The sequence below is a fragment of the Pogona vitticeps genome, chromosome 1, assembly GCF_051106095.1.
Source record: "Pogona vitticeps strain Pit_001003342236 chromosome 1, PviZW2.1, whole genome shotgun sequence".
Classification (NCBI taxonomy): domain Eukaryota; kingdom Metazoa; phylum Chordata; class Lepidosauria; order Squamata; family Agamidae; genus Pogona; species Pogona vitticeps.
The window spans coordinates 164,492,596-164,519,742 of record NC_135783.1 but is presented as its reverse complement, the minus strand read 5'-3'; the positions used below and the strand labels follow the sequence as shown (position 1 = coordinate 164,519,742).

General features: G+C 42.2%; 1 protein-coding gene across 11 annotated transcripts in view; it reads right to left on the bottom strand.

Annotated features, from left to right (window-relative positions):
* Positions 1 to 27,147, bottom strand: part of RUNX2 (RUNX family transcription factor 2) — a 324,192-nt gene that overhangs the window by 162,455 nt on the left and 134,590 nt on the right. The window contains exon 6 of one of the 11 annotated variants that reach the window (XM_073004379.2): positions 13,903 to 17,693. The exons of 9 other annotated variants lie outside the window; for them this stretch is intronic. In XM_073004379.2, the coding sequence (XP_072860480.2) occupies positions 17,614 to 17,693 (80 nt within the window). In that variant the 3' untranslated portion in view covers positions 13,903 to 17,613. Of the gene's footprint in view, positions 1 to 13,902; positions 17,694 to 20,229; positions 26,353 to 27,147 lie in introns of those variants that run through there. One more of the 11 variants, XM_020801516.3, reaches the window with a different exon arrangement.

The window sequence follows — 27,147 nt, the reverse complement described above, 5'->3', positions numbered from 1 at the left end:
AATAACTTTTAAATAAACAAACACATCAATTTTATGAAAATAGTTGCTTCTTTTAGGGACAGAAGTGGAAGACACAGGTTAGTAGTAGTCTGACTCATAACATGAGCACTTCTGAATTCTGCGGGGGGAAACCCCACCATTCTGAGCCTTCCAAGCAATTCCTGTACACAGGAAGAAAGCCACAGCTATTTTCAGTTCATGTCCAACATCCAGACACCTTCCTTTCAACGCTGCATTCCCACCTCAGCTGCTGCCAGAGGGTACACCCAATGCTATTCCTAACATTACGGGGAATTCGGTGATATGTGTACACAGCTCTTGTGATATAAGCACTGAGGGGCAAAAACACTTCTTTTCTTTCACACCCAATGCTATTTTGTGACCTTTGAAAGTTAAAATATATCTTTTATTACTGGTTTTAAAAGTCCTTTGAAGTCTGTGCAAATGTCACCAGACATCTAAGCGTTCTCCCAGCCTCCAGCAATAACAGCTCACCACATGCAAATGTTTTGTGCTTTGGATATTAGACAGGAAGCACAAGTAGAGAAGGCACATAAGCTGCTTGTGTTCCTTCCGCCCATGCTTCTTTCAAAATATGGAGACACAGCCAAACCATGATTAACAGGCATATCCCTTTGCAATGCCACAGTGTCAAAGTGAAGGCACTGGAACAATGCAGCACGACATGCCACGAGCCAAACACGGTTGCGACAAAGCCAGACAGTTACTGCACGCTGTACAGACTCTTTGCTACTGCAAATGCACTGCCCCAAAGCTAACAGTTGGTAGAGAATGGGTTGAAACGCGGAGAACTAGAGGAGTGCCCACGTTAATCACAATCCCATCTACCATTCCAGGATTACAACTGGACAAACATTTTGAGTCATCCTTCATATACAGGCAACATTCACCCCCTGACCACGGCTCCTGCCATCATTAGCTAGTCATGTTCCATAAGATCCAGACAAAGGCAGCAGCCAATTGGGGTACAGTGGCAGCATATACAAGCTACAGTGGTATTCATTTCCATATATCAAAATATGTAACATGGAGCTGTATCAATCAGCTCCCACACTGACGAGTACACATAAGGCCAGGTGAGAAAAGGGAAGACATGGAGGAACAACAGTGAAAAGATGCTGCAAACCCTTTGCATGCTGGCTGGGCAGTCAAGTGAGATGGAACGCCTGGCTGCAGCTTGTTTTTTTTTAAATACAGTACTACTATTTTCTTTCTGGTTACATTTTATTATTTATGTTGTGCATTTATTAGCAATTATCCTGAGATTCTGTGACAAATAGCAATTTATAAAATATATTTAAAAGTATGTGCCATCACTTCCAACTTACAGTGACCCTAACAGGGCTTGCAAGATATGTGGTATGTTCAAGGACTCATTGCCATTTTCATTGCTCAGTGCAGTTCTATGGCTGCGTCAGGATTTGAACACATAGCCAAACAGTGGTACCTCGACTTGAGAACGTCCCTACATACGAACAATTCGAATTAAGAACGGCTCTGTTCGCAAAAAGTTGCTTCGACTTGAGAACGGAGCCTTGACTTGAGAACCAAAGAAAGAAAGAAAGAAACACATTTCCTGCCCTTTTTTGACCTAAGGAAAAAAAATCACCCCCTAGTGGTAGATACAGATTAACCAGCTCTGCATTAGTTCCTATGGGAACGAATGCTTCAACTTAAGAACAGTGCCTCGATTTAAGAATGAAAAACAGCAGACATGGTTTTCAATGCATTCCTATGGGAAATTGTGCTAAGAATGTTTCAACTTAAGAATGCAGTCCCAATAAGGATTAAGTTCTTAAGTCAACATACCACTGTACAGTATATACATATATACATATGTATAATTTCTATCTGTGTATACAGAGAGAGAGAGAGAGAGAGACAGACAGACAGAGAGAGAGAAATTCACAACAGAATTCACAGTCATGATTCATTATTATGTGAATAACTCCCATTGCCATGGCAAGTATATAGTGGTGGGTCACTACAGTTCTGCACACTAATATTTGTGTATGTGTTGGGGTGCAAACTTTACCTCTGTATTATCATTTTATCATTTGATTTTTGACCATACAGGTCACCGCTTGAACATGTAAAGAGGCATATTATTTCAGGCATCTCAGACAGGACACCTACCATAAGAGAAAACTGGCTACAAAGCTTAACAACCTATTTTTCCCCTAGGTGTCCTCAGAATACCCTCTGCAAAACTATGGACCTTTGTACAGTATTTCCAAGCACTATAGAAATGTGGCCAAAATTTTGAGTGGGTCCATGATGAGAACCACAAGTATATTTTGCTACCAAGGCCAACCAGAAGAAGCGGACCTTCACTGTAGAGCAGGAGTGGCCAAAGTGCACCTTGCAGGCTACATGCTGTCCCCAGGGACTCCAAGGTGCTCTTCATTATACCAAACATATATTTCTGGAACAGAAAAAGGACCTAAATTAGCCAATAGTATGTTCCAGGGGACTCAATTGGTCATTTCAGGGCATTTTCTTACCACCAGCATATGGTAAGGGCCATCGGGTCCTAAATTTAGATAACTCCAGCATTGAAATATAAGCCAAGGAGTAATCAGCTGGCCAACTGGAAAATAGTCCAAACTAAAGCTTGTGAGACTGTCACTAACAACAACAGAAAGAGACCAACTAGAAAGAGAGAAATCTAAGTGCACGGTATTTTTACAGGTCTTGGGGAGATGAACTATCAGTAAAAAGTGGGGGGTTGGAATATAATTATCCTGCATGAATATCCCCAGAAATCACTGTGTCTGGCAAAATGCCATCATTTGTTTGTTTGTATACATATATTTTATGTCTCGTACTTCCATACGTTGACTGTTAATGTATGTCTGCTGTCAAATCTTGTTAAATATCTGTCATCACTTGTCCACTGCTGTTAAATATCAACTGCTATTACATGTTGGACAGCAAATATTCACATATTTGCCATGCCATCCAATATAAATGGCTACTAAATTAACTAAAAAAACCTGCCGAACCCTAACTCCTACTCAAGAATTGTGAGAGGGATACCATTATTATTGTGGCTAAGCAATCTATGAATGCCAAAAACCGATGTTCTCTATCAAATGATTGCCAAACATTCAGGAAGTATTCATAAGCCTCCCAGATATTTTGAGAATGTATATCATAAAAATCTGCATTAAAGAAATGCTAGAGATGCATTTAATCTCTAACATCAGTATATAATCATTTCTGCCTCATCTTTCTAGGCAGAAGTCAAAAAAGAAAGCGGAAGCTTCTCAACTCCCCTTTTCACCGCACTGCAGAAAGAGGATGGACAAGCACGCAAAGATAACAGCAGAGGCCACACTCTTGCTTGTACTGCTTTAAAACACACACATTTACATTTCATAATAAAAATTTATGAGTTCTCAAACTGATTCAAAATGATGGGAGACCTGCCTCAGGGTTGTCTAGGTATAAAAGGACTCAGCAGCAGTTTAGCAATCCCTTCATCTGAGAGTATCCTCGCCTTGCCCAAGCCTGGCTGTTCTCCCAAGAGGCAAAGGAGGAATAAAACTCCTGGCCTCTGGTTCAGCAACCAGGTATTAAACTCACTGAGGCATTCTCCTTAAGGTAGTCAAAGTTAGCTTTGATCCTGCATTCCATCATATGGCTAAAGAAATACAGCCAAGTAAAATGTGCTGGACTTTGGTCTACTTATCACTTAGAAAGGCTTGATATTCTTAAATTCGGACCCATCCCATTGATTCTCCTAAGTGAAGAAACAAACTCCAGTTAAAATGTTTAGGATACAATCTTGTAGCCCTCCCATGTTGAACATCCCACTGATTTTGGTTTTTGAAACTAGGCTGGAAAGATATGTTCTCTTTAAACGTCTGTTTTCAGATACTGTGTTGTCCCCATTAAGAATTAGCATATTGTTTATACCAAAGCCAAAAGGGCCAGTTTGGAATAAATCATTACCAAAGTAGTTCAGGCTGTGAGGCCTTATTCCAGTTTAAGTTAATATAATTTTAATGAGCACTTCAGAAAAGGGATATGGTGCTTATGGAAAATGTCCCTAATTAATATCAGACCTCAAATTAGGAATAACAAAAAAGGCAGTATCATTTGGTCTCAAGCTGGAACTCAAGTATATTTTGGCATCATTACTAACTGTTAGCAGCAAGTTCTGAAAACAGATGCAAACCCTGATATGTGCCCTAAATATAAAACACATTGCACAAAAAAGCCCAGATAAAGCATATATCTGTGCACTCTTACATTGATTGCAGTGTGCTATTTCCTGTACCAGCAACAAATATATTCCATATAAGAAGGTCCCACCAGTTTTCTTTTCTTCAGCTAATAATTTTTAAACCCAAACTGCTAAAGGTTTGTCTCTTCTCTTTTTCTATAGTACTGTATATTCTTCCACTGGAAAGAAGAAACTAAAACCATTCTAAGATCAAAACTGTCAGCATTTTAAATATCTTTGTTGCCTGTCTCAGAGATCAAGAGTAGTAACTGAGTAAAAGGCAGTAACTCAGTTAAAATTTTCTTTAAATTTAAAACAATGCACTATTAGAAATAAGACGGCATTTAAACTGTTGTTTTTGCTTAACCATATTGAAAAAAGACCTTAGAAGAAGCAACACTGATGGCTAGAATTTCCTACTTCAGTCTCCGCTGGCTCTCCATGGTACCTCATCCCATCCACCCTTCCTCATCTGTCTACCAAAGGCAGCAGAGCACGAGAAGCAAAAGGGGTCAGGCAAAATCATTTGTCTCCTCCTCCTGAACAGTTTGCTTCCCAGAGGAGGAAATCATGCGTCTTTCAGCCCCACACCTAACTTTGGTGCACACAGAAAAAGATGGAATTTGTCACTCGATCGGGGCTGAGTAGGTTGAAGGATTTGCTCACAGGTGCAGCTGTGCTGTGGAGATTGGATCCCCCAAAGTATTTTCCAAGCTGCTTGAAGATTCTCCATTTGGACTCTTGTTTAACATTAACCAACACTTCTTCTGCAATGCCTTCTGCCATCTCTCCCTACAGCAAACCTGTTTCTATGATCATTCCACCAGATCTTACAGGAATGATGCCGTAATCTTTGGCCCCCCACAGCTATTGCCTTTCTCCTGTTTAAGAATATGATAGATTCAGATATATGTTCAGTAACTGTTCTGCTCATATCTGTGTGATTAAACTTAGGGGGTTGTTTTGGCACTTTTGAAATTACATTCTTACAGATGAAATGGGGATTAATCAGATCCATTACAGTACAATCCTTTGTATGTCTATTCAGAAAGTAGATTGTAATTTGTTCAGTGGGGCTTATCCCAGGTAAGTGCATGTAGCATGAATTAATTAATAATGAGGACTTAGCAATGGTAGGAGGAAGTCACACTGCAGTCTAATGCAGACGTTTATGTAACAGATTCAGTTCCTATGGTTAATCACGTCATTTAGTCGTTTAGTTGTGCCCGACTCTTCGTGACCCCATGGGCCAGAGCACGCCAGGCCCTCCTGTCTTCCACTGCCTCCCGGAGTTGGGTCAAATTCATGTTGGTTGCTTCGATGACACTGTCCAACCATCTCATCCTCTGTCGTCCCCTTCTCCTCTTGCCTTCACACTATCCTAACATCAGCGTCTTTTCCAAGGAGTCTTCTCTTCTCATGAGATGGCCAAAGTATTGGAGCCTCAGCTTCAGGATCTGTCCTTCCAGTGAGCACTCCTTTGGAATTGATAGGTTTGTTCTCCTTGCAGTCCAGGGGACTCTCAAGAGCCTCCTCCAGCACCACAATTCAAAAGCATCAATTTTTCAGCGGTCAGCTTTCTTTATGGTCCAGCTCACACTTCCATACATCACTACAGGAAAAACCATTGTGGGGAAAATATATGCTTTTGTCAGATATGTGTCTGTGGTGTCAGCAGCCATTGTGAGGAACCGTACAAGTCACGTATGGCAAAGGTGGATGATTAACCTGTTTGCTGGTGTATTCAAAAATTATCAGTCTCTGAGTTGATTAGCTTGCATGGGTATTTAGGAATTTCCTGTTTCTGGGTAAATTGTATTAACTTACTCGTTTACTTAAGGTTTTAACTGTATATGTTTACCCTGCTCTGTGTTCAGGAATGTTTACCAGCCTGTCTGTCGATTCTGGCTGTGTATTCAGGAAATTAAATGCTTCTGGTTAAAATAGTATTGATTAACTAGGACAAATGGAGTAGAAGAACAATAAAAGAGGAGGAGGGGGGAGATCGAGAGGTCCCCTCCCTCAGAGCAGCTGCCCTACGCCTGTGTGTCTTGTCTTTTCTTTTTCCTCTTGCTGGTCAAGAGGGAGGCTTCATCTACAATTTTCTGCACTGAGACTCCATCTGCAAGATCCCTACCTCTCCTCATCTTGCAGATCCCAAGAAGTGGTGCCCTCTCTGAGGTGATTCACCTGTCGTCCTACTCATCTCGCCCGGTGTGGAAGGGCTGCAGCGCGCACGCATCTACAAAGATCCCGGTGAGTAGGACTGAGAAAACGCCAAGTTATCATGGGAGCAATTTTATCCCCTGCCCAGAAGGCTTATGTTGATGAACTGTACTTTCTTGTTACATCTAATGGACATGCAACTTCAAAGTCAGAAATCCAGGAACTAGTTTCCACTATTGACCAATGCTGTCCATGGGTTCCCGAAACTGGAACTCTGGATCTTGAAAAATGGATGAAAATTGGCTCAGTTTTTCAAAACAATCCCAGGGTCTCTTCAAGAGTACTGCTTGCCTGGTGTAAAGTCAGGGCTAGTCTGAAAAATCTTACGCCGAACAATATATTGTTCAGTCAGCAACTAGAAAATCCTAATGCCCAGTTATATCCGCCTCTACCTCAGCTGCTTCCACCTGCGCCGTCATGCTCGGTGGTCCCCACCGCACCGCCTCTGTACGAAGGCTCGCAAATTAAACACAAGCCTCCTGACATAAGGGACAATGATGAATTGGGCGGCCCCGATCCTTCCCCCCCTGGCAGTCCCGATACTCCTGGCTTGTTACCAGTGGGTATGTCAGAAACGCCTGCAGTCCCGGGAGGGAGAGTGGTTACTCCAATCGCTGCCTCTCTGACCGCTGTTTTGCTGGACTCTGGTAATGCTGCAAACCCTATGATTTCTGCCTTTCCTGTCATACGTGGCACACCCGCCGTCCCGGCAGTTGCAGCGCAAGGAAATAATCCAGGGCACCCAGGGGCTCCCGCCATTCCAGATAAGTATGAGCCGATCTCCATGAAAATAATTAAGGAACTAATTGAATCTGTAAAAAACTATGGCCCTCATGCTCATTACACTAAGGCTTTGCTCGAGAATCTCGCGGAACAGAAGCTGATACCTAAAGATTGGCAGCTGGTGATCCGTTCCTTGCTTCCCCCGGCTCAGGCGCTTTTGATTTTAGATGAAATGCGCCATCTAGCCACGGAGCGAGCGGAAGAGAACGCTCAGTCTAACAATGCTGCAATGAATGTAATAACGAGGGATCAACTACTTGGGGATGGGCAATGGCAAACCACCGCCCAACAGCTCAGGTTGTCTGATCTAGCCCTGGAGCAGACAGCTAAAATTGTAAAAAAGGCTTGGGTGAAGCTCCCTGTTCCTTCTGATGGGCACTCCCCAGGGTTCGCTTCCATTCGCCAGGGCGCCACTGAGTCTTATTCTGACTTTGTAAGCAGACTTCTAGTGGCAGTGGAAAGGCAAATTGATAATCACAAAGCCCGAGCCATGCTTCAGAAGCAACTTGCCTATGAGAATGCAAATGAGGATTGCAGAACTGCTTTAACTCCAATATACAGCAATCCTGGAACTACCATTCAAGACATGTTGCGTGTCTGCCAGAATATTGGCACCATTTCTCACAAAGCAGCACTGTTTGCAGCCGCACAGCAAGCAGCACGACAATCATATAATCCGGCCCAAGGCAAAAAATGTTTTGGATGCGGGGGGGAGGGGCATTTCCGTAGTCAATGTCAGTCTACACCCAGGCAACAGGCACGCCCCTCGAAGAAATGTCCGATTTGTTTGAAAGGATTTCATTGGGCTAATCAATGGAGATCACGATCTTCCCAAGACGCCTCTCAGCAACCTCCCATGCTTCAGCCTAAAAATCAGGGAAACGGGTGGCGGGGCCGACCCCAGGCCCCGTAAAAACAACAGGGGCTAGCTCATCAGAGGAGAGAAGGGAAGGTATCAAGGTCCAAACAGTTGGATACACAGATTTCCCTGTGATGGGAGTTTCAGTTCCAGTCCTTGTCAGTTTACAATCTCCCATCCCTCCAGGGTATCTTGGCCTTGTACTCCCTTCCACACAATTTCCAACATTGAGTGTTTCTTCTGGACTAGTTTTTCACACCGAAGATCACAGTTCCATGAACTTTTACCTCTCAGTAAGACCTTTCAGGGTGCCATTCACATTGGCCGGACAGACGGAAATCGCCCGGGTGTTTCTCCTCCCTTTGTCAACCACGCCAGCTACACCTCCAACAACTCACCCGTCTGCGTTTGCTGTCATCTCTCTGTGTGACCGCCCTACAATGACTGTACATATGGGAGGTAAGGCCTTAACTGGCATTATTGATTCAGGGGCAGACGTCACTGTGATAGCAAAGAAGGATTGGCCTACCCCATACCCTCTACAAGATACATCTGCAGTATATGGGGTGGGTGGCTTTCAGCCAGCACAACAAAGTGCCCAGCCTCTTTTGTTTCAACATAATAATAAGACAACTTCTCTGCGTCCCTTAGTAATGGATGTTCCTATTACACTTTTTGGCCGTGACCTATTGCATGACTTAGGAATTGTCATAGAGACTTGTTCAAATTTATCCTAAGGGCCTCCCCTTATGCTCCTCGCCATGCTTTTCCTATTACATGGGTAGATGAGACCCCTGTTTGGATTTCTCAGTGGCCTTTATCGAAAGAGAAACTGTTGGCTGTGGAGGCCCTTGTAGAGGAGCAATTACGACTTGGTCATATTGTCCCCAGTTTTAGTCCATGGAACAGTCCTATTTTTGTCATCAAGAAAAAGTCTGGTAAATGGCGTCTTTTACAAGACCTCAGGAAAGTAAATGAACGGATGGTCCTTATGGGTCCACTCCAATGTGGCATGCCTAACCCTAACCTTATCCCAGCTACACGCCAGCTAAGAGTCTTCGATTTAAAGGACTGCTATTTCTCCATTCCACTTGCGCCTCAGGACCAGCCTAAATTTGCCTTTTCTGTGCCTACATACAACAATGATCGTCCAGTGTCTAGGTATCAGTGGGTGACTCTCCCACAAGGCATGTGCAACAGTGCCGCCTTGTGTCAATACTATGTAAATGCAGCCTTGAAACCTTTCCGCACTGCCTTCCCACAATTGCTGGTCTATCACTATATGGACGATATTTTAGTGGCAGGTGCTGAAATCAACAATACTCACATTGACTTCCTTACTCAGACACTGGCAGCATATGGTTTGGATATTGCTCCTGAAAAGGTGCAAACTGTATCTCCATACACTTACCTAGGACACAAACTTACACTTACTTCCTCAGTTCCTGAGCTGCCACAAATGAAGATACCTACATCCTTCACCTTATCTGAATTACAAAGCCTCCTTGGTAACATTAATTGGGCTCGCCCTTTCCTCAATGTGTCTACTGCAGAACTGAGCCCATTATTTTCTGCTCTCTCTGGACATTCATCTCCAGCCGATGTCATTCCTGTTACCCCTGAAATGCGTTCTGCTCTTCAACTAGTCTCCACTCGACTTCGTACAGCCGCAGTGGATCGTCGCCCTTCCGAAACTTCTCCACTCGCCTGTGCCATTTTTCAACAAAAATCTTCATACTCTTCACGTTCCGTCAACCTTCCAACTGGCATCATTTACTCTCCTCTCAGCCCCTCACAAATTGCAATCATCGAATGGCTTCATTTATCGCACACTCCGCCGAAGAAAGTCTACTCCTTTGTGGAAGCTGTCGCTGACCTATTCTCCAAGCTTCGTCTCCGAACACTTCAACTTGCTGGCACAGACCCTGCGTCTGTGTATTTCCCTTTTTCTCCTGTAGAAGTGGATTCTTTGTTGCAAACTTATATTCCTTTTCAGGTCGCTTTTGCAGGGTACTATGGAGTCGTCCTTGCAAATCCTCCCAAAGACAAACGGTTGACTCTTTTCTCTTCTCTCCCATATACATTAACCTCTTGCTTTACAGATAGGCCGATACCTGCAGCCGTCACCGCCTTTACTGATGGCTCTCCCCGTCGTGGAGTGGTCACTTGGAAAAATGAAAATGGACAATGGGACTCGCGTTTCACCGAGACACATTCCTCAGCTCAACGGTCTGAATTAGCTGCAGTAATTTTAGCCTTCCAGGTTTTTTGTAATAATTCTTTTAATCTTGTTGTTGACACTCAATATGTCTATCGTTTGCTCCTCCATCTTCCCTTTTCATATCTCTCCCCTACAATGGATAAAGAGCTTTACTGTATGTTCTCCCTTCTCCAAGAGCTTCTTCAGACTCGCTCTCATTTCGTTTTTGTTACTCATCTCCGCTCTCACTCTGGTCTGCCTGGACCTCTTACACAGGGCAATAAAATTGCTGACAATCTTCTCCGCTCACCCTCTGTTGCTTTCTCCCTTTTTACTGATCCTGTAGTTGCTCATCAATTCTTTCATCATTCTGCTAAAGCTCTTCACAAGCAATTTCACATTCCTATGTCACAAGCTAGAAATATTGTTTCTGCATGTTCTACATGTGTTACTTCACCGTTAAATTTGCCTTTTGATGCTGTCAATCCTAGAGGAACTCACTCTAATGAACTTTGGCAAATGGATGTCACAAATGTTCCACAATTAGCTCCTTTGTCTAAATTACACCTTACAGTGGACACTTATTCTGGATTCATCTGGGCTACACCACTTAAAGGAGAGACTGCTCGTCATGTTATCCAACACTGCATTCGATCTTTCGCCGTCATGGGTAAACCTAAATCCTTAAAGACTGACAATGGACCTGCCTACGTTTCTGCAACCTTTGCGGAGTTTTGCAGCCTATGGGACATTAAACTTTCTCATGGTATTCCTTTTAATTCCACAGGTCAAGCAATTGTTGAACGCGCTCATTTGACTTTCAAGACCCTCCTGTCCAAACAACTTGATCGTTCCCGCGTTCTCTCATCTGACATTCCACGTGTGGTTGCCCAAGTTTTGTATACTCTTAACTTTCTGTTTTATCCCCATAATAGGAATCACAATCCTGTTGAGCTTCATTTCAGATCTCCTGAAGACCTCCCTCGCCCTCTCGTCTCCTATCGCCAACCACCTGACCCAGAGTGGAAAGGTCCTGCGCCGCTTCTTACTTGGGGACGGGGATACGCTGCGGTTTCTCTGGATAAGGGAGCAGTTTGGATTCCAGCAAAATGCGTCCGCCCCTGGCGTTCCACCCCTACATCATTGGACTCCTAGGATTTTCCACACTATTTCGTCTTCCTCCAGTTTATGCTCCAGGAACTACAGGGAACTCGTGGGTTCAACACGCCACATATATGTTTGATGTTCATGGAAAGAATGTATCTCTTCTGTATGAATCTCCTGTTTCAGTAGCCTCTATGAGCTTACTTCCTGCGCTTATTGATGATCCTGCTTTAATTCTTGCTTCCCTCCATGCTGTCTCTGAACAGCGGACAGAACTGCTTTTCCATAATGTTCCCCCCCAGTCTGATATGTCTCCTGTCCGTTGGTTTCAATACACCCGTCGCACTCGTGGGTTATGCTTTTGCTGCACTCATAAAGGATACTGGAATTCCAGAGTCCCTGGCTATAACAAATATGCTCCCCGTTTCGAAAGGCTCAGGAACTACACCTCATGCTCCAACAACTTCTGGCTTTCTGCCAAAGATGGGGGAAAATTTGGGTATTCTAATGCCTCTCTCACTCCTACTGGGCTTGTAAATGTTTCAACTGCAAATTCCACCTTGTCTGATATCTATCCTAACTTTCCTTTCATGCAGGCTAGCTTTACTGCCTCTGGCTCTATCTGTGGTCATATGTTTCTTAAGGACCCTAACCTATGGTTCTTTTTCGATCAATACGCCACTAATTACCACCCTGGTCACTCCGCCGGGGCTTGTGTTGGTATTGGCTTTCTCACCTTCCCTGTTCAGGTCATTGACTCGTCTCATTCTTCTGTTTTTCCTTCTCCTACTTCTTCTACCTCCGCTACCTCCCCTTCTATCTCTTTCAGCTTAAACAGGAGGGAACGCTCACTTAATACTGGTAAAGGTCGTTCTCTCGGATCCAATCTCGGACCATTAGGTCCCCAATGTAATGATGAAGTTATTGTGGGAAAACAGATGTCCTCCTCAGAAGGAAGTAGAGTAGGAGGGGGATTAATCACTGGCATGCTCACGCTGGGGTCTTACCCCGGCGTCATCGCACAAGAAAATAGGCATAGCATTATAGGTTTAACTTGTCGCTTGGAGAAAACTGTTAATGCTACCACCAAAATTATCAGAGATTTACAAAACGAAATTGAACAGCTACAGCAGATTCAATTACAACATCGTTTAGCTTTAGATTATTTGCTTGCTCGGTCACATACGGGTTTTTGTAAAATAGTTGGTTCACAGTGCATTGTACGCTTTCATAATTTGAATCGATCCATTGAACATGAGTTAGTTGATTTGCATGACACTATTACCAATAATGTTAATCCTGCTCCATGGACTGGGTTTTGGGATTTTCTGTGGTCCTGGCTACCAGACCTTGGATGGCTTAGACAACTTTTTATTATTCTTATTTCTATTATTGTTTTACTTGTAATTGCTTGCTGTTTTATTCAGTGTATTCCAAATTTAGTTACTATGTGTTCTGCATTTTTCCGTAAGTCTGTACCACAAATATCTTTAACTAATAAGCAATTGTATCAGGTAAAATATCATGTTCTGGACACAGTACCACCATTCGCCGAAGATGAACCAGACTTTCTGCCATCGTCTTCAATGAAAGAAATAAAAAACGGATGAGATGTGGGGAAAATATATGCTTTTGTCAGATATGTGTCTGTGGTGTCAGCAGCCATTGCGAGGAACCGTACAAGTCACGTATGGCAAAGGTGGATGATTAACCTGTTTGCTGGTGTATTCAAAAATTATCAGTCTCTGAGTTGATTAGCTTGCATGTGTATTTAGGAATTTCCTGTTTCTGGGTAAATTGTATTAACTTACTCGTTTACTTAAGGTTTTAACTGTATATGTTTACCCTGCTCTGTGTTCAGGAATGTTTACCAGCCTGTCTGTCGATTCTGGCTGTGTATTCAGGAAATTAAATGCTTCTGGTTAAAATAGTATTGATTAACTAGGACAAATGGAGTAGAAGAACAATAAAAGAGGAGGAGGGGGGAGATCGAGAGGTCCCCTCCCTCAGAGCAGCTGCCCTACGCCTGTGTGTCTTGTCTTTTCTTTTTCCCCTTGCTGGTCAAGAGGGAGGCTTCATCTACAATTTTCTGCACTGAGACTCCATCTGCAAGATCCCTACCTCTCCTCATCTTGCAGATCCCAAGAAACCATAGCTTTAATTATGCAGACATTTGTTGGCAAGGTGATGTCTCTGCATTTTAAGATGATGGCTTGTCATCGCTTTCCTCCCAAGAAACAGGCGTTTTTTAATTTTGTGGGTGCTGTCTCCATCTGCAGTGATCATGGAGCCCAAGAAAGTAAAATCTGTCCCTGCCTCCACTTCTATTTCCCAGGAGGTGATGGGACCAGTGGCCATGATCTTAGTTTTTTGATGTTGAGTTTCAGACCATTTTTTGCACTCTCCTCTTTCACCCTCATTACAAGGTTCTTTAATTCCTCCTCACTTTCTGCCATCAGAGTGGTATCATTTGCATATTGGAGGTTGTTGATATTTCTTCCGGCAATCTTAATTCCGGTTTGGGATTCCTCCAGTCCAGCCTTCCGCATGATGTATTCTGCATATAAGTTAAATAAGCTGGGGGACAATATACAGCCTTGTCGTACTCCTTTCCCAATTTTGAACCAATCAGTGTTTCCATATCCAGTTCTAACTGTTGCTTCCTGTCCCACATACAGGTTTCTCAGGAGATGGATAAGGTGGTCAGGCACTCCCATTTCTTTAAGGACTTGCCATAGTTTGCTGTGGTCGACACAGTCAAAGGCTTTTGTGTAGTCAATGAAGCAGAAGTAGATATTTTTCTGGAACTCTCTGGCTTTCTCCATAATCCAGCGCATGTTAGCAATTTGGTCTCGAGTTCCTCTGCCTCTTCGGAATCCAGCTTGTACTTCTGGGAGTTCTCGGTCCACATACTGCTGAAGCCTACCTTGTAGGATTTTGAGCATAACCTTGCTAGCGTGCGAAATGAGTGCAATTGTACGGTAGTTGGAGCATTCTTTGGCACTGCCTTTCTTTGGGATTGGGATGTAGACTGATCTTTTCCAATCCTCTGGCCACTGTTGAGTTTTCCAAACTTGCTGGCATATTGAATGTAGCACCTTAACAGCATCATCTTTCAAGATTTTAAATAGTTCAACTGGAATGCCATCACCTCCACTGGCCTTGTTGTTAGCCAGGCTTTCTAAGGCCCACTTGACTTCACTCTCCAGGATGTCTGGCTCAAGGTCAGCAACTACATTGTCTGGGTTGTCTGGGATATCCAAATCTTTCTGATATAATTCCTCTGTGTATTCTTGCCACCTCTTCTTGATGTCTTCTGCTTCTGTTAGGTCCCTACCATTTTTGTCCTTTATCGTGTCCATCTTTGCACAGAATGTTCCTCTAATATCTCCAATTTTCCTGAACAGATCTCTGGTTTTTCTTTTTCTATTGTTTTCCTCTATTTCTTTGCATTGTTCATTTAAGAAGGCCTTTTTGGTTAATCACAGAATGACTGAATACTGGAGTTGGAAGGTATTTATAAGGCCATTGAGTCCAACACCCTGCTCAATGCAGAAGTCCAAGTTATAGTCTATCTGAGAGACGGATGCCTAACTTCCTTTTGAATGCTCACCACCTCGAGAGGTAACCGGTTCCACTGCCATAGTGCTCTAACAGTTAGGAAGGTTTTTTTTTTTCTTGATATTTACCTGAACACTGGCTTTCTGTTAAAAAAATAAGTTTAGCCATGCAGTCCTATGTATGCCTACAAGTAAGTCCCACTGTATATAACAGGGTTTACTCCATGTATGTGGGTGCAGAACTCCTGTTTGAGAGCCTTCTAACCACATCCACAGTCCCTCCCGCCCTCCCTCAATACAAAATATCTCCAGCAAGTATGAATAAATAGGGATAAATAAAACAAGTATGTTTTTTTAAAAAAAAGATATTTGGAGAAATGACATATGACATATGTACTAAATAAACAAACCTCTATACAAAATGTATCGGATTTATTTCTGAGCAAATCTGTATGAGTTTGCATAGCTAAGCAACTGTGATCCTGTTGTCATCCCCCCCCCCCCGAGGATAATGGCAGTGATTACTCTCTGTGTGTAGAACTTTAAAAGAATGAGGGAAACTGACAGGCTTTGTTATTTAATTGCATTTGTAGTGCAAAGTTAAAGGACTTTAAGTCTACAAAGGGTTATTTTCTTTCTTTCTTTTTTGCAAGGGTCCTTTTGTGTTCTACCTTAGACACCATGAGAGAGAGTACTTTAACCTGTCCCATGAAACTGAATTTGATTCCCTGGAACTATTGCTGGAATCCACTTGGGCATATATTACAAGACGGGAGGGTAAAGAGATGAGACTATAAGGGATGGAGAGTGGGAAAGCAAGAAGGGCAAGCAGAGGGTGATATAAATGGCAAACGGTTTTTCCAAAAATCCATGTAGCTGCTTCTTTCTGTTCAGACATAAAAATAATGAGTGGGTGGAGGTGTATGAGTAAAATAGCAGCAGGATGCCTGCCCTCATGAGACCTTATTTTCATTACTAACTAAAATGGCAATGCACCATCAAGTTAGCTGTGAAAATTTGCCCTCTCCAGCTTCAGTTTAACTGAACTAGATTTTTGAGCTCACTAACCATTAAATGAAAGGGGCGTGGTGGTACTGTGGGCTAAACTGCAGAAGCCTGTGCTGCAGGGTCAGAATAACAACAGTTGAAAGATCGAATCTACGCGACAGAGTGAGCGCCCGTCGCTTGTCCCAGCTCCCGCCAACCTAACGGTTCGAAAGCATGCAAATGTGAGTAGATCAATAGCGACCACCTCGGTGGGACGGTAACAGCGTTCCGTGTCTAAGTCGCACTGGCTATGTGACCATGGAAGATTGTCTTCGGACAAAACGCTGGCTCTATGGCTTGGAAACGGGGATCAGCACCGCCCCCTAGAGTCGAACACGACTGGACAAAAATTGTCAAGGGGAACCTTTACCTTACCTTTACCTAACCATTAAATGAACTATTAACTTTTCCCTACTAAGTTTCCCATCTCTGGCCTTTGGGCTTGAATTGGGAAGTGAGAGCCTGTACTCAACCTTATTCAGATCTGAAAATTGTGGCCAAAATTTTGAAACAGGAATCATATTTCACAGACTTTGATCAATGGCTTTAATGAACAATTCCACTGCAGGAAGACAGACTTTACTGATTTTCTGCTCATCCATGTCAAGGTGCTATAATGCCTAGGTGGAACTCCATATTAGGCAAAATATGGGTACATTACATTAAAAAAATAATGATTTCTAAGACTCTATATATGTAATACAGGGCCCATCAAAAGATGTTACTGATTGACTACTTCACACATCACATTTCACATTACACTAGGAACAAATGCCAGAAAAGGTTCTTGAAATTTAGCATTCTAAAAATAACATGTTAATGGAAGAAAAAAGAATAAAACAAAACTTTTCTTATTGCAGAAGGTATGCACCCCTGTATTGAACTGGCCAACATATACGGCTCAGCTGTTATATTCTGAATCCAGTTCTTTTTTGCTAGTTCAACAGTACAACTTCTGCAATAAGAAAAAGAGATCTTATCCATGCCAAAAAAAGGATGTAGCTCTCCAAGGAAGCTTAGGGAGCTCTTGGGGTAAAAGTGCACAACACATATTAAAAGCTGACATTTGTTTAATCTTGTCTAACATTGGCATTTTGAAATCTTCATGGAAGGCCCTTCTTTGGGTCCTGCTACCTTAAAGATGTATCTAGTGGGAATGAGAGGGGGACCCGGATTTTTAATAGGATTTCCAGTATTGAGTTGTATGCCATTAGACAAGAATTACATAGTTGTATTTAACAGCAAAACTGTGATTAGCGCATTATTGACTACTAAGGACTGGCTTGGGGTGACAATTTGGCTCCACTGAAATCAACTGCAGAACTCGCATTGATTTTAGTGTAACCAAAATTCCACTCTTTGTTTTAGTTTCTGGTGGGGTGGATTCCATTACCTTTCCTAAACTTCCTCCCTGACACATGTACGCGGGTTCTAATTATCCATATGCACTTGCAAGTTCATAGTTTGTTTTCTCTCTCTCTCACACACACACACCGAGTGAGAGAGCACACACAGCATATAAAAAGTATATGAAGTACACACTGTGGTTGCCATATGTCATTTTAAAGCTCATTCAGAAACATCACAGAACAAGATGGTTTATTCTATGCTGTTCTACAGATCGCTGAAGCTCTAAAATAATATTCACATTTTTCACCGAATCTGAAAAACAAGAACATATGACTTAATGCTGTGTACTTGTCTGCAAACAAGTATATTTCATTTGCTACAATTCTATTATAGGTGTATCTAAAGAGCTGCCACCCATGCTAAGAGCAAAAATGTTAGCCTGGATTTTTCTGGAGTCTGTAAATAAATCCTCTCAGTATAGCTTTCGACTGCTTCAGGAATACCTGAGATTAAACAAAGGCCAATAGGAAAACAAGCAACATAAGCAATGGCATGGGTAAATAGCAAGTGTAAGTGCCATGCTTATGAGTAAATGTGAGGAAACTGAGCACTATGCTGCTGGATAACACAGCACCAGTAAGGGAAGAAACGGACATACCATAGCAAGATATATGTATTTCCCCTTCCCCTTCTACGAAGGGGTGGGTAGGCTCTGGCTTGTCCAGGATTCTAAGCATTGGCTACAACCTAAACTCTTTAAGTAAACTTGTAAATTAAGATCTCATACACAGTTCTAGATGCTGACATGAATACACTTAATTCTATTTAACCAATAAATACTGTAGTTTTAGAAGAGGTGGCCAGGTTAGTCTATACTAGCAAAATCGAAAGAAAAATAATAAAAAATAAAGTGTGGCACCTGAAAGACTTATTGCTATATTGTAGTGTTTAGTCTGAATATCTGTCCATGTAAGTTTATTACAATACAGCAGCCAGTCTTTAAGGTGCTATGATGTTTTCGTGGTTTTTTTCTTTTTCTTTTGGTTTTGCTGAACAAATATTGTATTCACTGCCAAGAATGGAAGTAGACTTGAAATGTACATGAGTTCATTTGAGTGCTTGAAAAGTACATGAAAAGCCTCCTATGGCTTTCTTCCAACATTTCCTTCCTAGTAACTAACTGCTAGTGTTCACCTTCCATAACGAAAGCTGACCTTGGCACGGTGATGATGAAGGCACATAAAAGCTGTTATAATTAAAGTAATACCAAAAAGGATCATTGGAATGTCTGATTAGGTAAACAGTACCTTAATGCCTTCCTCTTCTGTTTCACAGAAGTGCAAAAGTCCATGATCAGTAGCCAGTCCCAACCTGTGGAATTACCTTCCAAGGGGAGCCTTGCCTGGCTCCCTGCCTCCCTTTGGACCTTCTGCCAGCAGCCAAAGACTGCTCAGAAAGGGGGTTCTAACATGTGGCTGCTCTTCGCACTGCTGTGCTTTTAACTGAATTGTGCTTTAACAACAGTTTCAGCTGGGTAATATTATATCTCTCGTGCTTTTACCTATACTTAAAAAAAAATCCTTCTAGTGATCTGCCTTGAGAAAGGACAGTGTCAGAGGGGACAAACATCTCCCCTACCCTGAGCACAAGAAGCGTGCCCGGGTTTTGGGCATGCATTGTCGTGTGTGTAGCCCTTCAACTGCTGCAGAGTCAAGAAGAGCTATGCATTCTGCAGCTACTGATCAGCCTCAGGCTGCCTGTGCACCACTGGCAATCCATTGCAGAGAGGGGAAGCATCTGACATGTAGGAAAGGGAAGTAACTGCAGGGGCTTGGGCTAGTGCAGGGGTTCTCAACTGCAAATCACAGAAACCCTGGCCATCGCATCAAGTGGTGAAGGTTTCTGGGAGTTGCAGTCCAAGAACAGCTGGGCTACCCAAAGGTTGGGAGCCACTGGACTATTGGTGCAAGTGAATAGTAACTAGAGTCCCTGCAGATTTTTCATGAGTTCCCCCAAGTGTCTGCCAGGCGGAGAATTCTTTGCTCTTTTGTTATGTTATTGCAGCCACTCTCCATACATTATGATTTTGCATGCACACACAGGGTACGATAGGAAAGATTTCAGACTGCAGCAGCAGGTGGTTAATCACAGAATCATGAAGTTGGGCCTATAAGGCCATTGAGCCCAACTCCCTGCTTTAATACAAATCAAAGCGGATCTGCAAGGTGGTTGTCTAAATTCCTCTTGAATGCCTCCAGTGTTGGAGCACTCACCACCTCTCAAGTAATTGCTGTACTGCTTTGGCAATTAGGAAGTTTTCCTGATATTCAATCAAAATCTGGCTTCCTGTAACTTGAGCCCATTGTGACGTGTCTTGCAAGCAGGGATGATTTAGAACAGATCCTGCCCCTCCTCTGGATGACAGCCTTTCAAGTATTTCAAAAGTGCTATCACACCTCCCTTCAGTCTTCTTTTCTCAAGGCTAAACATGCCCAATTCTTTCAGTCTCTCCTGATAGGACTTGGTTTCCAATCTCTTGATCATCCGTGTTACCCTGCTCTGAACTTGTTCCAATTTGTTAGCATCTGTCTTGAATTGCAGTGTCCAGAACTGGACACGGTATTCAAGATGAGGCCTAACCAGTGCCAAATAAAGGGGAACTAGTACTTTGTGGGATTTGTAGAGTATACTTCATGTTAATGCAGCCTAAAACAGCATTTGCCTTTTTTTTAGCCACATCACACTGTTGGCTCATTTTCACCTTATTATCTACAGAGATTCCAACATCCTTCTTGCTTGTAGTATATTGCTGAGGCAGGTATCCCTCATCTTTTAATTGTGTGTTTGGTTTCTTTTTCCTAGGTGCCATACTTGCATCATTGTTCAGTTTCTTCTATTGTTTTCAGACCAGTGCTTCAGCCTATCTAGATCATTCTGAATTTTTTTTCTGTCTTCCAGAGCATTAGCTATCTCATCCAATTTTGCGTCATCCACAAATTTGATCAGCATTCCCAGCACTCCCTATTTCAAATCATTAATAAAAATGTTGAAAATCACTGGACCCAGGACTGAGCCTTGGGGTACCCCACTTCTTACCTCTGCCCAGTTGGAGAATAAGCCATTAATCATCACCCTCTGGGTACGATTCTCTAGCCAACTATCTATCCACCTGACACTTATCTATCCAGTCTACACCTAGTTAGCTTGCTAACCAGGATATCATGCGGCACTTTGTCAAAAGCTTCTCTAAAGGCAAGATATACAATGTCTACAGCATTCTCTCTGACTATGTGGTAGGCTACCTGATCAAAAAAATTAGATCAAATTAGTCTGGCAGGATTTGTTCTTGACAAATCCATGTTGGGTTCTAGTTATTATTGCTTTGTTTTCTAGGTGGTTGCAGAATGACAGCTTTAAAATTAGTTCTAGAATTTTATCTGGGATTGATGTGAGGCTGACTGGCCTGTAGTTCCCAGGTTCCTCCTCTGTGTCATCTTTTTGTAGATAGGGACAACACTGGCCCTCTTCCAATTGTCTGGCACCTCACCCATTTCCCATGATTTCAAGAAAATAATGGACAGTGGTTCTGAGAGTCCTTCAGCCATTTCCAAGTATTCTCTTGAATACAGTTTATTCAGCCCTGGAGATTTGAACTCATTCAAGGTAATAAGGTATTCCTTGACTAATTGTTCATCAATCTCCAGCTGCAACCTTGTCCCCTTCACCTGTACTTTACATTTGTATGGAGGGTCACAGTCTGTCCTTTGAGAGAAGACTGAGCTGAGATAGGAATTGAGGGCTTCTGCCTTTCTTCCCCCCTCCCCATCTCCATTGAGTAGCTGAGTCACTGTGTTTTTTGTTTGTCTTTTGCTATGCTTGTTCTTGAAGGATGCTTTTTATCGCTTTTACTGTCTCTAGCTAACCTCAGATCATTCTCACCTTTTACCCTCCTAATGCCATCCCTGCAATTCCTTGATACTTGGCTGTATTCTTCTTTTGTGCCCTGACCTTCCTTCCACTTCTTATATGTGCCATTTTTATTATTATTTCAGGCCCTCTTTTTGTGAAGTCACACAGGCTTTTTTTTTTGCTTCTTCCAACTTTTTTTCTTGTTGAAATTGTTTTTAGTTGTGCCTTTAGAATTTCCTTTTTTATAAGTCTCCATCTTTCTTGGACTCCTTTTCTCATTAACATCTCCCACCATGAGACCTTACTCATCCTTGTTCTGAGTTCACTAAAATTTGCTTTTTAAAAATCCAGCATATGAATGTAGCTACACTCTGCTTTGGTTTCCTTTGAAATCAAGAATTCTAGAAGGACATGGTCACTCTTGCCCAGAGTTCCCTTTACTGCCACTTCCTCCACCAAGTCATCTTTGCTGGTTAGAATCAAGTCAAGGATAGCTAGTCCTCTATTTTTCCCCTCTACCTTTTGTAAGATAAAATGATCCCAAGGCAGGAATTTCTTAGAAGGGCCATACTTGGCAGAATTTGACTCCCAACAGATATCAGTATAACTGAATTCTCCCATCACTATATATTGTGTCTCTTTGAAATCCTTGTAATTTGTTTTTAAAAAGTTTCATCCACATCCCCTTCTTGATTGGGTGGATAGTAGTAGACTCCAACTACCATGTTCCTTTTGTTTTTCACCCTAATTACATTGATTCAGATGCTGTCAAAGGGACAGCCAATCTCATCCCCCTGTATTTTTGTGCAGGAATGTGTATTTTTCCTGTACTGCAACTCCACCTCCCTTTCTATTCTCTCTCTTTTTGAACAATTTATATCCTTCAATTGTTGTATTCGAGTCATTGGAATTATCCCACCAAGTTTCAGTTATTCGTATCAAGTCATATTTACCCTCCTGATCTAATCTTTCCAGTTCTTCTTCTTTGTTTGTTGAGAACACTGGCATTTGTATAAAGACACCAGAGATTCTGTGATCTGTGACCTGCTTTTCTTTGTACCTTTTTATGAATATTATTATTAATGGTTATTCACCTCCATTAGCACTGTTTGATCCGTTCCTCTTATTGTGCGTAAGGCTTCATCTATCTTTACTCTGTGCTTGTGTCTCCCTTCCCCTTCCAATTCAGTTTAAAGCCCTCCTGATGAAGTTTTTCATGCTGTGGCCAAACACATTCTTCTCAGTCCTTGTGAGCTGCAAGCCATCTCTTGCTAGCAGTCCGTCTTCTAGGAAGCTTAGACTGTGATCCCCAAAACCAAATCCATCATTTCGACACCATCATCACAGTAAGTCATTCAACAAGAGTATTTTCCTTTCCCTATCTATTCCTCTCCCAAGTACTGGTAGGATCGACCAGAAAACTATCTGGGCTCCAAAGTCCTTAAGTTTCCTTCCTTCCCAGAGCGTCAAAGTTGCTTTTGGCTATGTCATAAGTTCCCACATGAATGAGAAGGAAAGGATACATTTTTATGAGTGATGGCAATCCTTCTGTCACATCCCTAGTCTGTCCTCCAGTGAGACAGGATACCTTGCGGGTCCATGGATCTTCCTGGCATATTTCAGTTTCAATTCCACGCTGTAGAGAGTCTCCTACTAACTACTACTCTTCTTTTTGTAGGGTGTGAGTTCAGTGCCTGAGCTTAGCTGAGTTTCAGTCCCTCTCATGTGCTCCTGCAAGGCCTCCTCTTTGACTTTGTCTGCTTGCTGTCTGCCAGACTCCAAATCAAGAACTTGGAAGCGGTTTCGCAGTTCCGCCAGTGAAGAGAGTCTTCTCCTTCTTTTGTACCTTACTGTGACTCTTTTCCACGGTGCTTTCTCCACTATGTTTGCTCCCTCCACAGCGTTGCCCTACTCTTCCTTCTCAGATTGCTCTTTCACCTCCAGTGCATCCACCGACTGCTGCTCACGAGTTCTGTCAATGTATACTTCGCCTTCCCTTATAGCTTTAAGTGTGGCTACTCACTGGTCCAATTCTCTCACTTTTTCTTCTAACAGTGCCACCAGTTTAGACTTGCTGCATGTGTACACTGTGTTACATTCAGGCACAAAGATAAATATTGCACAGACTTTGCAGGTCACCACAAGTGAAGTGTAGCTCCCCTCCATCATCCCTGTTATCTTTTTGCTTCGATCTGTTTGTCTATGAAATGCCCTTTTGTTTATTTTGTTAGCCTGAATGTGCTAGGGAAGTCCCCTATTATATGTCTCCTTGGTCTCCTCCTTTTCTGTTGTCCCTTCCTCCAGTAGATCTTTTCACCTTTCCCTCCTGTCTCTTGGACATCAAACTCCTGTTAGCTGCCCCTGGTCGCAAGCTCCCTGGGTCTGCCTCAGCTTTATTCCTCAGCTGTGCTCTGTTAGGAGCTAGCAATCAGGACACACACACCCCCGTTTTCCTACTGAGCTGAGCACATAGCCCTTGCTGTTAAGGACACATCTCCTTTCTGTTAAGCTGAGCACGTGCTGAATTCTGCCCTCAGGCTCAATGAGCCGGGAAACAGTTTCACTGTTGAAGAGTTAGGTTCACTAAGCCAAAGGCTGGTTGATTCCTTGGGGACAGGAGAACAAGGGTGGGGAAAACAGCTTGCAGCAGACAGTTGTACTCAAAAAGAAAGGTTTGTACAATGTTGTGTATCAGAGGCATCTTTCAGTGAGTAGCAATGCACAAAATATGTTATTATTAATATAATTTTTTAAAATACTCTGGAGCCAGTTTCTCTGAAACCTGTTGTGATCTTGTGCATTGATGGCCCAAGTGACCTTGTGCATAAAGTCTAGGCAGAGGAAGACTACATTTGTATATCATTGTCATGCATAAGCCCTTAATGTCTCTACAACATAAAATGAAAGTTTTGTTTAGCTGTCAAAGAGATAGTATGATCAATCACCAAAGAAATAGTATTAAGTACTGTTTTTAGGGGGGTCGCTAAAGTGATTCACACACAGATGGAAGGGTTGCTTCAAAGGACAATCACTTCCAGCAAAGCGACCCTTTCCAGCACAAACAAAAGCAGGCCTTTCTCGCCCTCTTATCACAACTTTACAGAAGCTCTATATTGAAAAGGAACCAAAATATGGGGATGCTTGTTCTTCCTTCTGGTATGTTTTCTATTCTTGATGAGTTTTGTCAGTACATATTGTAACTGAAATTTTGCTTCTTCAATTATGGACTGACTTGCACCCATACTGTTTATCTACGCTTCAAGCCTGGTCAATTATATTCATGTTTTACATTTTCTGTTGAGACTATTTGGTCTGCAGACCCAATTATGCTTAATTCTGGGTAAACTCATGTAGGACCGATCTGAAAGTGACTGGAGAAATGTAAACTATAGTGCTTTAAAAACTAGGCAAGAATGGGCTGGCTCCTCTTGCTCCTGTACCCATAGTTTCCAATCTGTAGATACATTTAATAATATTAGCTGTTTCAGTTAATATCCCACTTATTTCATAAACTGTCTAACCCTACTCTATTCCCTGGCATTGTATTGGTATGTTTACACAGCTTTCATGCCTCCAGTGGTGTTTGAGGAAGGCTGTTGTTAGGAGACGTTCAACTATCATTGCAGTCACTTGGCTAATTCAGTGAGAAGCAGATGCACCTGACTACCAGCAGGGAGGCAAAATTCATAATGATCTGTTTTGGCACATACACCCTTCCCATTCCAGGGTCTTTGCTTAGAGGGTTGAATCAGGAAAGGGTAAAGGGAAGATTTCCGTACGTAAGCATGCCTATTAATGTTTACTCATCGATTCACCCACTGCATTCAATGCCTCTCATCCTCATAAACCCAATAAAAATGTGAAGCTTGGTCTTTAGATAATTACCTCAAAAATGTAAGATGTGCAGGTTCCGGGTATATCAAGTTATAGCAAGTTGATACACCTAGATGCTACACAACTTGAGAGTGCTGTCCCTGCACTTCTTCAAAAATAGTTATTTTCTTTCAAAAAAATGCTACATACCATGAAAATTATGGAAATATTTGTGTGCTGATTCTGCCTTATTCATTAAACAAATTTGCCATTACTATAGTGCAGTTTATTTCAGAAATGCTACACAGAAAGAAAATTATCTTAGTTAATAAATGTGACTTTCTTCAGAGAAACCATGTTTATATAGCGTTTTTACTATGAAATGTGCCACTATTTTTGTTTTTCAAAGATCTTAACGTTTCTGGCTTTTAGTCCCTGTTCTGGGAGAAAGATAGGATCTAGGCCAAATAAGTCTCTTCCTGGTCCCTCTATACATTTTATTGCTTTTGCTCTTTTGTCCTCTTCAGCCACATTTTTCAACAACCACAATCTGCTTTTTGAACCTTGTGCTATTTCTTGTTCTCATACTTTCTTTCTTGTGGGGTTTTCTGTGCTGAATGTTTTTTCTTTAATATATGAAGTTGTGTATTTTCTTTGCCTCAGTGTGAAGAATTATCAAATTCACTTTTCCCCCCTCCCTCTTTATTTTTGATGCAGCATTTGGCTTTACCATATTATTCTTATTCCTTGGTTAATTGCCGCCACTGCTCCCGTGACTCTAAAAATGGGAACAGAGTAAAATGCTATGACATTTTTACTTACCCTGATGTATTATTTATTCAAGGGTTTTTATTACTTTAGGTTTTAGAAACATCTAACCTCTATTTTAAACCAATAATCCTAGGCCCTTTTTTGCTATGTTCTTTGCTGTAACATAGCCTAATGCTTTACAAAACTCAAACACATAGTTCCTTAATTACCAAGTAAGTTTCCCTCTGTGAAACAAAAGAAATATACAAAGGAAAGGCTAATCAGAGAAATCAGCTTTTTATTGAAAGCTAGAGGACAAGAGACAGTTTCCTTGTTTACTTTACTGTGATGGTGGGACCTCTAAAGGCTTTGGGCTCTTCCACTTCTTAGACAGTCATGTCAAAATGTGTACTGACAAGCGAGGCTTCAGGGCAAGAAACCTCCACAGCTGCTGCAGTCCCACCTTAGCCATTTCCCTCTGGTACTGCCAGGGGCAAAGCTGCAAAAATAACTGAATTGACATCTCAAAGATACATAGGCTATCAGGAGACGGGCTAAGTGAATATAGCTGAACACTAAAACTAGCCATTTGGGATCCATTCAAAACAAAACCAAAGTACGTACACGACTAGAAGCCAGAGATGGGTGACCAGTAGTTTCAGAAGCCATGAGTTTCAATCTATGCAAAGTGGGCATGCTGACTCTGAACATATGAGGGTAAACCGAAAGCCAAAGAGCAACTGCTGCTCTTTCTTTTACAAAAATAAGAAATTGCCAGCTTCCATAAAATAAATTGCAAAGAATTAAAACAATCAAATCTTGCATGCCTCCTGGCAGAGATGCAGGAAGGCAACAAACATTTATATGGTGTGTAACAAGTGACTCGGTCTGAGTCAGGGGAGCGTTTCATCCTGCTTCCGATAAGGAATCCTTCTACCTGCCCCCCCCCAATTCTGATCATCGGCCACCACAATAAAGAGCTAGTTCTAGGGAAGAAAAAAAAAGTAAGACAGTCACTCAGCTGGGACTGAAGCAGCTGTACTGTATGTGTGAGGGTATCTGAGCCAATAACAATGCTTTGCAAATGTCGTGTGGGGATCAAGACTGCTGATGGTATAGAAAAGGTTCTTTACGGTGTTTCATTGGGGATGGCACTTGTCATTTAGGTTCTCTCTAACCAGCCCTCCACCATTACAAAATAGTGAAAACAACAACTTTACCCTCTATATACCACAATGGATTATTTAAGCTAGACATGGTTCACTCTATACATAAAAGTGTACGTATATACACA